At 46.6% G+C, this 12,512-nt stretch overlaps 1 protein-coding gene across 1 annotated transcript in view; it reads left to right on the top strand.

The window, feature by feature from the left end:
- The window catches only part of Arfgef3 (ARFGEF family member 3), a 138,514-nt gene that overhangs the window by 107,806 nt on the left and 18,196 nt on the right, over nucleotides 1–12,512 (top strand). The window contains exons 21-26 of the mRNA XM_033763159.1: nucleotides 1,211–1,344; nucleotides 3,194–3,339; nucleotides 5,191–5,370; nucleotides 7,056–7,200; nucleotides 8,531–8,653; nucleotides 10,439–10,542. Of these exons, the coding sequence (XP_033619050.1) occupies nucleotides 1,211–1,344; nucleotides 3,194–3,339; nucleotides 5,191–5,370; nucleotides 7,056–7,200; nucleotides 8,531–8,653; nucleotides 10,439–10,542 (832 nt within the window). The remainder of the gene's footprint in view (nucleotides 1–1,210; nucleotides 1,345–3,193; nucleotides 3,340–5,190; nucleotides 5,371–7,055; nucleotides 7,201–8,530; nucleotides 8,654–10,438; nucleotides 10,543–12,512) is intronic.

The following is a 12,512-nucleotide window of genomic DNA, read 5'->3' as shown; positions in this document are numbered from 1 at the left end:
ACCTGCAGGTTTTAGGTGGAGTATTCCACTCTAGAATAATAGACTATGAATAAGACTTAGAAGCCAAATAGCATCAAAGTTGGAGTTATAAAAAATAGCAATAAAAATGTATTGGTTTTAAGAACTTATAAGTGTTTGAATTCCTTCCCATCTTAGACCTTGGTGTGTCTCATTTTGCATTCTCAAAAAGGCTCAAGATTAAGTTTCTGTTAGAGAAGCTCTCCCTTAAAACCTTGTGGGTTCACCACAGGCCTGGCTGGGGGATGACCGAGAGCAATAGGCTGGCTCACCTCAGTCTGGTTTCCCACGTGAAACTAGTATTTGATCTTGGCGCTCCTCGTGTTGGTGACCCTGTGTTATAATCCCCTGTGACTATGATCCCCACTCCTTCTCGGGTCCTTCTGTTAGAAATGGCTTGTGCCAGAGGAGTGAAAAAACAAAATGAACCTGTAACAAGGCCCGTTGTTTTTTCACTGCTGGGGGTTAATCCCAGAGCCTTGGGCATGCTACACACTTGATTTATTACTAAGCTACATTCCCAGCCCAGGGAATATTCATTCTTCCAGTAGATGCTTGAGCACCCATAACATCCAGGGCTTTAGGTGTGTGAGGCCAGTCCCCACCCTTGGGGCTTAGAGGATCTGGTCTTAAGTGCTTTCATTCTTACATTTTTTTTTTTCCAGTACCAAGGGATCGAACTCAGGACCTTGTGCTTGCAAGGCAGGCAGCAGCACCACTGAGCTACTTCCCCAGCCCTCTTAAGTGCTTTTGAATCTTCAGCACCAAGCTTCTAGAATCAGTCTCATAGATTACAGGAAGGCAAAAGCCTCTTGATTAAGTAAACACTCTGGGTTTAAAAATATATGTATAGCCTGTGAAATTGCAGTGAAGTCTGAGGATTCTATTCCTAGTTACTCCATTTCTGGGACTGTTGCTTTGCTGTCTCTCACCTTCTTGCCACACTCTAGGAGTACCTGCCACAGCTGAGGCACACCATGAGGAAACTGAAATATGCCTTGTGCCCTTGGATCAAAATCCTACAGTTAGTGTGGACTTGTACACAGTGATAACAGATATAATAACACCATGCATTTGTCTACAGTGTTTACACAGCATTGTTATTAATTATATCAACAAAATTACCATAATCATTCTGCCATAAAGACCCTGCTGAATTGTTTCCAAATAACAGCTCTCTGTTTACACCCAGACTCTTTGAAGATGCTACAGACAAGCTGAACCTCATGGCTTTGGGAGGCTTCCTTTACCAACTGAAGAAAGCATCACAGTCCCAACTTTTCCATTCTGTTACAGATACAGTTGATTACTCTCTAGCAATGCCAGGTAATTATTTCTTGGGAGGAACTGTGCAGGGAAGTGAGCAGGAGACAGCAAAGTCTCTCTTGAGTCTGTGCTCCTTTCTCATGTAGTCATACTAGTAAAGTGCAAGGGCAGCGTTGTCTTTTGGTTTGAGGCACAGTGGTAGAGGCGGGATGACTGGAGACGCCAGCACTGTAGGTATTGCCCCGGACGTGGGGCTGGGTTGTTCTACTCAGGTTTGTGCTTGTGATGGAGAAACTAGTGGCTACTTTTTAGGGTCCAGACAGCATCCCAGAGTGGGCAGGTTTCTCCATGCCTCAAACCCATCCCTCACTTCCGCCCACTCACCAAAGCAACCACTGACTCCAGAAGGGAGAGCAGGAGAGGAAAATGCAAAGCTTAACAGAAGCTTTATCCTGGGTTTAGAAACTGCTCTCAGGGCTGATGATGGCCAGTATCACAGTGGCCATGGATGAGGCCAGGTGGAAAGGCCACCCTGAAGACCACCTCTGTGGAAGAAAGAATTGAGCTGTGCCAAATTGCCGAGGTTGCCACGCTGCTCGGACAGTACCAGGTGCTGGGATGCACTTTGGTTGGATTGTACAACCAATGACATCCCTCCTATCTTAGGAATCTGAGTTTGCAAATGCTATTTGGCCCTTTGATGCTTACTGAAGATTCTGATTGGCGAACCGCAGTCCTTTTCCCACTACTTTTGTTTTCTCATTTTGCTCAACAAACTTGCATCAGTGACTAATTTCCAGTAGATCACAGGAAGTACGCTGCTCTGATACATAGAAAACCCTAACCCTGTGACTCCCCACTTTCAAACCTTAGCTATATGAAGCCAACCTCCTAGGCTCATCAGACTTTCCAGAGCATCTTTGAGCCCAGGGGTAACCTTCAAAGTCTTCTGCTTTAGAGAAAAACTGAAGGCTGTAGGCTTACAGAGAAGCAGTGAGCAGAGTCAGGATGAGGGGTGAGGAAGGAGCTTTGGAACCCATTAGGTGGGAGTTAAGGTGCTGCCTTCACACTTAGTTTCTGTACAAGTTGGGACAAGTCAGTTCACCTTTCAAGCATTCAGCACTCTATATAATCACAATAATTCTATTTACTTCTTGAGATTGCTTTAAAAATTAAAGTGATGAAGGTGTAGAACCAGCACAATGTCCAGTAAATGTCCGTGGTTACTCTTCCTGTTATTTTGAAGTCTATTGGACATGACATGACTAATTTGAAAGCAGCCCATGTCAGAAGAGCCACATAAAGATGGGTTTCTGTAGGACATAGGGGAGAGGTAATAGGACATGAGCAAGAGGGCAGGGGGAAGAGTAAGGTGGCACTGACAAAGTAGCAAGACATTGGGGTAGGCAAAGATCGTACTGAGCAGGACAGAGCAGGTCAGCAGCAGTCACTGAGGAACAAAAGGGACTGAGCTGCTTAGTGGGGGCTGTACAGGTGCATTGCAGGTTGGCAAAGTCAGCAACGATGGTGACAAATGATAGTAACAACAGCAATGATGACAGCCGGAAGCATACACTGACATGTGGCAGGCCCTATGCTGAGATCCCTGAGGGTTAGCGAGGGACGTCTTTGGCCCATCCTGACGACGCTACTAAAAAGTGGTGCCAAGACTTGAATCCCCCAGCACTCCTACTTAACCATTCCTCCATTCCTTCTCAGCAATTATTGCCACACCTGTCTCACACCAGAGACAGAGGATATGGTGGCGAACAAGAGAGAGCTCAAGGGTCTCCTCCCTGCTCCCTGCTGCCGCCCACACTGAATAATCCTGCAGGTCTGAGGATGGTACCTGGACTATCAGCCGCTCTGTGTCTGAGCTTTCTGATTTTATGGTCCTGCCTTCCTACAGGAGAAGTTAAATCCACCCAGGACCGAAAAAGTGCCCTGCACCTGTTCCGCCTGGGGGACGCCATGCTGAGGATCGTGCGGAGCAAAGCCCGGCCCCTGCTGCATGTGATGCGCTGCTGGAGCCTGGTCGCCCCACACCTGGTGGAGGTGAGGCCCAAGGTGGAAAGAGCTGGTGCCCTGGCTGAGAGAGGACCTGCTGCTGAGCCGGGCAGGGGCTGCGGTTGGTGTGCAGACTGTGCCATGGCTGTGGGGCAGTAAGATCCTTCCCACTGCCTGGTCACAAAATCACTGTTCTCTGGTTAAACTTCAAGGCACCTGGAGAACCATCCCAGAGTGTAGAGCTGTCCTAGTCTCACCATGTGGTTTAGTGACTTTCTGGCACCCACACCTGTAAAGGGGAAGGGTTTATTTTAGCTCACAGTTTGTAGGGGTTCCAGTCTGTATTTGGCTGACTCCAAGACAAGGCAGCATGGCAGAAGAGAAAAAGCTCATGGCATGGTGGCAGAAAGCAGAGAGTGATCAAGGGATGAAGAGGGAGATGGACCCTATCAGGCCACGCCCCTAGCGACCACTTCTCCAATCAGCTTCACCTTCCAACATCACATTTAGCTGTAATTCGTCAGTGGGCTATCCACCGCTGAATAGCACAGCGCCATGATGCAGTTCACCTCCCCAGAGCCCTACCTATGAGCACGTGAAGCTTTACAGGGACATCTAGCTATAAACGCTAACACTGTGACTCTGCCTTTATAGTTATACCACTCGGTAAGGTACCTTGCAAAACTGGCAAGGACCTACTATCAACCTGAGTTTGGAGCTAAGCGACAAATAGAGGGCTTCTCATATCTTCCCTTTTGTACGAAAATATACCAATGTCTTTGGTTCCTCTTTTCTAATAATTACTCCAAGCAATGTTCTTCAGTAGGGGAACCATATGCTTTGGTTTACCTAACAGGATTAATGCTAAAGCTCTTTCACTCTCCAAAGGAGAGCACTTTGTGGGATAAATTTTGGGTCAGTTGCCCATCTGACTATCTCAATACATGATGACTGGCCGACTGTATGTTGACAGAAAAAAAAATGCTGCCCTGTTTTAGGGTGACAACTATTCTTAAGAGCCCTTTAGCACCACTTGATAAAGATATGCAATAAAAGATTTGGGGAATTTAATTCACTAACTTGAGAATATTGTAATCGGGTGAAAGAGTAGAAAATGTTAATCTAGGGAAGGAATGCATTGGTTATATTACACTACAATAAAACACCCCAAAGCCTAGGGGCTTCTAACACCCATTTATTTAGCTCCTGCTTGTGTGGGTGAGAAATCTGAGGAAGGCTCATCTGGTGGCTCTGGTCTGGGCCAGCCTCCTGGACCTCAGCTGGCCTTACTTTTGCACCAGCTTGTCTGGTGTAAAGACTGCCACCAGCTGGTTCACCATGGCCTTAACTAGAAAGCCAGATCTCTGTACCCGGGGTCTCATGTAGACTAGCATGCAGCAGACCATCCCTGCTCTCTCACATGGCATTCTTAAATTTTCTAAGAACAGCAAGAGGGCGAATAGTACATTACAACTACTTTTTAATTCTCAACTTAATGTTTGCTACTATCTCATTCCTGAGCTAAGGTTCAGTATGGGAGATGACCACTCAAGGGCACAGGTATGAAGAGGACGAGCTAGTTAGAGCACTCATTGCAATTGGCCCACCTCACCAAGGGACAAACGACTCCCCTGATCTTCATATGCTTGGGGTGCAGCTAGGGATGGGGCTGTGAGCAATCCCAGACTGGCTTCTGGTATCTTTATAGTGAGCATGTTCTACAGCATCTGTGCCACCCAGGGAAATGCTCATGCTGACTGCAGGGAAAAAATGATCAGAAATGTGCTTTTCATTAAAGCGAAATTGGAGCTGTATCTGATCAGCTGGTTGAATATGGTCAAATGCGATTTAGTAGTTCATCTATATTCCTTAGATCCCGCCCTCTCTTCTCCTGTGCAGGCTGCCTGCCACAAGGAAAGACACGTGTCTCGGAAGGCTGTGTCCTTCATCCACGACATCCTGACAGAGGTTCTCACTGACTGGAACGAGCCGCCTCATTTTCACTTTAACGAAGCACTCTTCCGACCCTTCGAGCATATCATGCAGCTGGAGCTATGTGATGAAGATGTCCAAGACCAGGTCAGTGCGACACTGGCACTGCGAGGTGTCAGTGCCAGAGGCAGCTTCCAGAGCATGCAGGGGTGGTCGTGGTCCTCTGAGCCATGTGTCCTTGGAGCTCCCCGTAATCTTGGGAAGTGTTGGTGACAAAGATAGGTTGAGCAGTTTAGCCAAGGACACCTGCGCAGCAATGGTAGAGCTGGGATTTGGACCTGGACAGTCTGGCTAGAGTGGTCTGTCTGTCCCCTCTTAACCACCACTATCCTTTCTGCTAGTGGCCAATCATAAAGAAACCAGCTGGAGACTTCCTGGCTAAACACAGTAGTGGGCCAGGAACACAGATGGACCTGTCTCGGAAATGTAAAATGTTTTAAAGTTTTATTTGTATATGTTTGTGATAGATAGTGATTACACTCAGCTTGGGGGTTTGACACAGACACACATCACATCTTGATCATTTTACTTCCCTTTCCCTGATCCTGTTCCTGCTCTACAAAGTCCACCTCCATCTTTCTTAACATGGCTCTTTCATTTTGTTCATTAAATTACTTATACTTCAGGTCTGTCCTGTTAGAGAAACCATGCAATGTGATATTCCTTGTAAATACGTGGACGACGTTAGCAGAGAAGTACAAAATGCCAACATGCTCAAAACTAAGTGGCCCTGAGAAGCCGGAGAGGGCAGCCGAGCCTGCAGCTGGTTTTACCATGAGGGAATTTGTCATCAGGCAAAGCAGGGGTTGTGGTGTCACGTTCTTGAGGGCACAGGGACAAGAGATAAAGCTCAGTGCAACTGGAAAACCTGGTGTCCTCTCAGGCCAAAGCAGAATTAGAACTGAACCCAAGCGCCACCCTCCCCAAGGGCACTAGCAACCTGTTTCCGATGGTGATTCATAGTAGAGACTTTTAAAAACTCTCCAGAATTTAAAATTACCATCTGGCCTCTTCCGGGGGTCTCTATATGAAATCGTATCATCTCCAGTGTACAGAAGTAACTCAAAAATGGGTCATGACTTCATAAAAGAGCAAAAACTGCTCCTGTTTCGAGAAGAAACAATAGAAGACAGTCATTGAGAACTTGAATTAGGCAAAGATTTCTTAGAAATACTAGCAACATGACCCATGAAAAGAAAAATTGACTTAGACTTTACCAAAATGGTAAAATTTTCTTCTTTAAAGGATACCATTGCCAAATGTGGTGGCGCACACCTGTAATCCTGGCATGTGGAAAGCTGAGGCAGGACGATTGCTTAGAGTTTGAAGCCAGCCTGGGATACGTAGTGAGTTTAAGGACAACCTGCACTAAATAGCAAGACTGTGTCCCCCCCCAAAAAAGATATCATTAAAAGATAAAAGCAAAAAGACAAGCCCCCAAAAATATTTCTAAATTGTAAATGTTAGGAAGGACTTCAATCTATAATGCATGTACAACAGCCCTATAATAAAAAGACAATAAGGACAAGATACCCGATTTAAAAAGCAGTAAACTGTTTACAGAGTGACTAATGAGGGGGTGAAAATGTGCTGGGCAACATTAGTTGCTAGTGACATGCAGATTCATGCGGTCTAGCTGCTTATTGTGAAGGTTTCGGAACGAGCCTATCTACGTTCTGGTTTTTCTCTTTCTTTGAAATGAGCCCAGAGCAGTGCATCCCCCTTCCCAGATACGCCCCCTGCTTCTGTTGAGGGCTACCTCTCTGCCGTAGGTGGTGACGTCCATCGGGGAGCTGGTGGAAGTGTGTTCCACACAGATCCAGTCGGGCTGGAGGCCCCTGTTCAGTGCCCTGGAGACCGTGCACAGCGGGGACAAGGCCGAGGTGAAGGAGTACCTCGTGGGGGACTACTCCATGGGTAAGCGGCTTCAGCAACTCTTCGTGCTTCATGCCATGTGTCAGGTTATCACAAGAAACTGAACAAGAGGGCAGGCCGGCGTTCAGCCATTCCAGCCATAAGCAGGAAGTAACATGTAGCAAGGACCTGGAGTCCGTGTCCCAGGAGCCCTGACCTTCACCAAGCCTCACACTTGCTGACAGGTGGGCAGAAGGCTGAGGTTCCTGTTGGATCACTGTGCGTTGCAGTGTAGCGTTCCTTCCAAAAGCCAAAAATAAACAATGAGCATCAGAAAATCAGAAATCTGAAATGCCCCCAAATCCAAAACACTTGGAATGTTTCAGACCATTTCAGGTTTCAGATTTTCAGACAAGGGATGCTCAGTCACTAAAGTATGCAAATATCCCAGAAGTCTTTAAAAAAAAAAAAACCTGAAGTCTAAAAAACATCTTGTCCCCAGTATTTAGGATGAGGGATTCTCAACCTATACCCATATGCTAATCAGCAGAAAGGTATGATAACACGGGAAAGTCTTAACAACTGGGGAGATTGGCTGGGCAGGCCGAGTGGCCAGGGTCACTGTGTCAGGGGTCCCCAAGGTCACCTCTACATTCAGAAACTCTCTAGGACTCACGGGCTCAGAATGCAGTTAGGCTAATGTTACATGGCACCAGTGTATTACACAGCTCATGGCTAGGATTTACTATGGCAGGTGGTGAGGACACAGCCAGGTCTCCACTGTCACACAGCAGAAGTCCAGGCACAGGAAGGCAGCTATCCAGCATCTGACATTCGGTTTGCACAAATATTCTAGGCTTACAGATCCACTTGCTAAGTGTGGATGCCAAACGAGGGTCACCTTGCAGCGAGCTTTGCTGAGGCTGGCAGTGCCAGGCCTTCTTTGTGAACTTTCTCCGCACAGGAATGAATGCACTCCTATATGCGATCTCGGGTGGGCTACACAGGCCTTCCCCTGCCTGGGGATCTGCCAGCCACAGTTTTCTGTGCAGGAGCATTTCCAGAGGCGTGTGCTCCCCGACCTGTACACTACACATCACTGCAGCCTTGCATTCCTCCCGCTCTGTCCTTGCCTCTCCACCCAGCTTTTTTCCCCACCTGTGTATTTTTATCAGCGCATGTCAAATGCACAGAGAACTGGCACTTCAGCGCATGCAGGTAACACAGCTTTCTTTGTAGCCTTCCTGTCGTGCTTTGCAGGCAAAGCAAAGCAGGACAGCCCCACGGCCACTCTAAAGGCCTGGGCATTTCGCCTGTGGTTGGTGCTGAGTATATAAAGAACCTGAAAAGTAGAAACCTCTCTTTCTTAAAACTCTGCAATCTTCGTCCCCAGGAAAAGGCCAAGCTCCCGTGTTCGATGTTTTTGAAGCTTTTCTCAATACCGACAACATCCAGGTCTTTGCTAATGCAGCCACCAGTTACGTCATGTGCCTTATGAAGTTTGTCAAAGGTCTGGGTAAGTGGGCTCCTCTTTGCATGCCTCATAAGCACTGGAGAGCCTCTCTAGGATGGAGAGACGGGGCTTCCCAAACACCTGGAGCAAGCAATCATCCAGAGTCATGAGCGAACGGTGCTGAATCGAATGCCCGGGGCCAGAGAGCTTACTGTGAAAGCAGCCTGCCTTTGTCCCAAGTTGGTGTTTTTCACTGTGTCCATGAATGTCTTGTAATATAGTGTATTTTCTTTCAATCTATATGTTACCATGAATTTTTAAATCTTAAAATATTTCCTGCGTAAAGGCAATCATGTTTAATTATAAATTATTATTTCCTTATGTAGACAGTTACTCTTCTCAGTGTTGCACAGTTAGCAGCCCAAGTTTGGTGTCCCAGCTCCTGAGAAAGAAATTAAGACTGTCTTCTCTCAAGCCTTAGTAATTTATATCATAAAGTTTATAAATTAGGCAGAGTAAGAGATTAATACTAACTGACAATGAAATAGAACAGTTGTAACAATGTTTATACTGTAACAGTTGATTGATACCCCAGATGGCTACTACGTAATAGGCAGGTAGCATATACAGTGTCGTTACACTAGACAAGGGAATTATCCATATCCCATGCTCTCTGTGTTTACACAGCTCCAATGAGTGCCATTCCCATAGACTCATAGATCTGGATGCCCCACACACACACACATGCACATGCACACAGATTTTGGAACATCTAATATAATCAACAAGATAGGAAATGAATTTAATTTCAACATGAATTTGACCTGGTCTCCAATTTTATATTGTAAGGTATGTTATTGTAAATCAGGAGCTGGCAAACTAGGGCTCACAGCCCAATCTGATCCACTGATGATTTGTATAAAGTTTTATTGGAACAAAGCCATGCTCATTTGTCTATGGCTGTCTTTGGGCTACAGCAACAGGATTGAGAAGCTGTGAGACAGTATGGCTTGCAAAGCCTTCAGTATTTACCATTTCCCCTGTAGGTAAGGCAAAATCTTTTTTATAATCTAAATTGTAGGATGTGTCTACTTTTTAAAAGGAGAAACATGTCTCATTGCTTCGGAGTTTTAGCTAATGCCCAGTAATTATGTCTGTTCACCCATCGGGGAGGGTGCTAGTTGCTACAGTTATAGACAGAAACAATTAGTGCTATGGAATGATTGTATTAGAAGAATGGAAATAGATTGGTTGCATGAGAAGAAAAATTACATCTTAATTATTTGTACCTGTAAAGAAAATCTAGAGGCCCTTCCCCTGATGTTACATCTTCACATACGTAGAAAAATAGAATTCATGTAAGTCCATTCAGCCTCCGTCCCCAAGCCCCGGATGTTTAGACTCTTCCTAGAGTCCCCTCATTTACCATCTTCATCTAGTGTTGCACACTGAAAGCATAAAAAATATTTTTCCAAAGAGAGGGGGCTGGGTGCTTCACCTCAGCCCAGCACCAGGCTCATCCCCAAGATCATCCTCTGTCACCAACACCTTAGAAGCCACACACCGTCCAACACCAGGCCCCAGAGAAGTGACTGCCTTGTGCCCATGTGCAAAATCATGTGATCCACTCAGTGAAGGGGTTGTGGCAGAACATGGAACAAATGTCGTGGGGAGGAGGGTGACTGAGCGGACTTTTCTCGGGGTTGGGTATTTGACCTCATTTTTCTTCTTTTTTCCTTTGTGTTTTGGCAAATGTTGAGTGAACTGGGTAGGTGGATGAGCAGGTCTGCTGTTGTCAGGGAAAAGCCCGGGTGATTTTGCCTGTCTCTGTCTCCCTCACTGCCCTAGGGGAGGTGGACTGTAAAGAGATCGGAGATTGTGTCCCAGCACCAGGAGCCGCGTCCACAGACCTGTGCCTGCCCGCCCTGGATTACCTCAGACGCTGTTCACAGGTACAGGGAGAGACCCACACTCAACTGCAAGCCCCCAACCTACCTCAGAGGACATTCATGGAACATGAGCAGGTGCCTCCTGCTGAAGCCCAGGAGAGTCATTTTCTGCTGTTTCTGAGGAGATTCGCACTTAGATTTGATGTATATTCTCCATAAAGAAAATCAACGATAATAGACTAGGACACATGACTAGGCCCACAGAGCTCTGAGAATTCTCATTCCACTCAGAATATGAATTACCATGATCTTTGTCTTTGCCTGAGCTTGCTGGGGGCAGGGTCATGGGGTCATGGTAAGGCTTCCTGCTAGTACTAGAAAATAGAGTGGGACTCCATGGAAGGGGACATGTCCAATTAAGATCTAGTGAAGAGGGCCGGGGATTTAGCTCAGTGGTGCCGATGCCTGCCTCGCAAGCACAAGGATCCGAGTTCGATCCCCAGTACAAACATGCGAACAACCTTCAGGACAAAGTTTTGGATTTGCTTTGTTCTTATCTGTCTCAACTACTGAACAAGCAAGACAGTGCTCCCTCCGCTTGGGGTCAGTAACGGTCTTTCTCAGAAGTCTTTGTTATCTTCTTGGGCTGTGTCTCAGGCCTCTTCTGGCCTCTGTCTAGCTCAGTGTCTGTGGTGACGTTGAGTCCCATGACTTTAGGAAGGACAGACGGCCCTGACTGCTTCCTCTGGCTGCCTCCACCAGGCCCCCTGACACCCTTCCACCCTCAGAGTTTTCCCTCTCACTCAAGGGCTCCAGCCACACCAACTTCCTGCCCCACGCTCCTCACTGTCAGGACCATTGCTGTGCCCATCACCTGGAGTCCCTGTCCCCAGATCCCCAGATGTCATGCCGTGTCTTCTAGGCTATACTAGAAATGTGTCCTCCTCAGAGAGACCAGGGCTACAGGACCTACCAACTCCCTGCCCACATTCCCCATTTACCGCCGTCATGCTTTCTTGTATACCTGTTTAGTTTTTCCTAGAGCTTTTGTCAGAAATTTCATTTTTGTGCCGGGCATGGTGGCGCATGCCTGTAATCCCAGTCCTCGGGAGGCTGAGGCAGGAGGATTGCTGTGAGTTCAAGACCAGCCTGGGCTACACAGTGAGTTCCAGGTCAATCTCAACTACATAGTGAGACCCTGTCTCAAAAAAAGAGAAAGAAATAAATTTCATTTTTGTGCCGGGCATGGTGGCGCATGCCTGTAATCCCAGTCCTCGGGAGGCTGAGGCAGGAGGATTGCTGTGAGTTCAAGACCAGCCTGGGCTACACAGTGAGTTCCAGGTCAATCTCAACTACATAGTGAGACCCTGTCTCAAAAAAAGAGAAAGAAATAAATTTCATTTTTGTGAAAGGAATGTGGTTTATAAGACCCACAGGGACAGGAATTTCACCTGTCTTGCTCTCAGCCATTTCCCCGGTTTCTGCAACAATGTGGGCATGGCATGCATTGTTCTATTCCATAAAGCTATAAGGAATCTTGGGGTGGAGGCTTTGGGGCATTGGGAGGGGAATAAGGAACATTTGCCACGCTGCCTCTGAGTCCTTTGTGTCTTCCCATCTTGCCTGCCCATTTCTCCAGTTACTCTTGTGCCTGTTTCCTTAGAGGTTGGGTCTGGGAAGGCGAGGCCAGAGCCAGAGCTGACAATCCATTCACCTTACTCTTTTCTCAGGATTCCCCATAGGCAAAAATTCTTGATATTTCCATGGTTCCCTTTGGTAGGATTTAGAAAGTTTATGAAATTCATGAAACTAAGACCCTGAAAAAGTGTCCACTACCTCTTTGTCACCATTGAGTGCTGTTTCATCTGCTCTGTGGGATGTCTGTCTCTTGTAAGCTACCTTATAAACCCAAGTCACAAATGACTAACTAAAACTTTCATACGTTGGGAGCTTTTCTGGTTTCCCTGGTTCCCTGAACCAGTGCGTAGTTTTATTGTCCTCTAACACCCAGAGCAAAGCTTTTTCCAATATAT

The sequence above is a fragment of the Fukomys damarensis genome, unplaced genomic scaffold (genome assembly GCF_012274545.1).
Source record: "Fukomys damarensis isolate Sample0158 unplaced genomic scaffold, DMR_v1.0_HiC HiC_scaffold_14, whole genome shotgun sequence".
Taxonomy (NCBI): Eukaryota; Metazoa; Chordata; class Mammalia; order Rodentia; family Bathyergidae; genus Fukomys; species Fukomys damarensis.
This window is presented reverse-complemented; position numbering and strand designations above follow the sequence as displayed.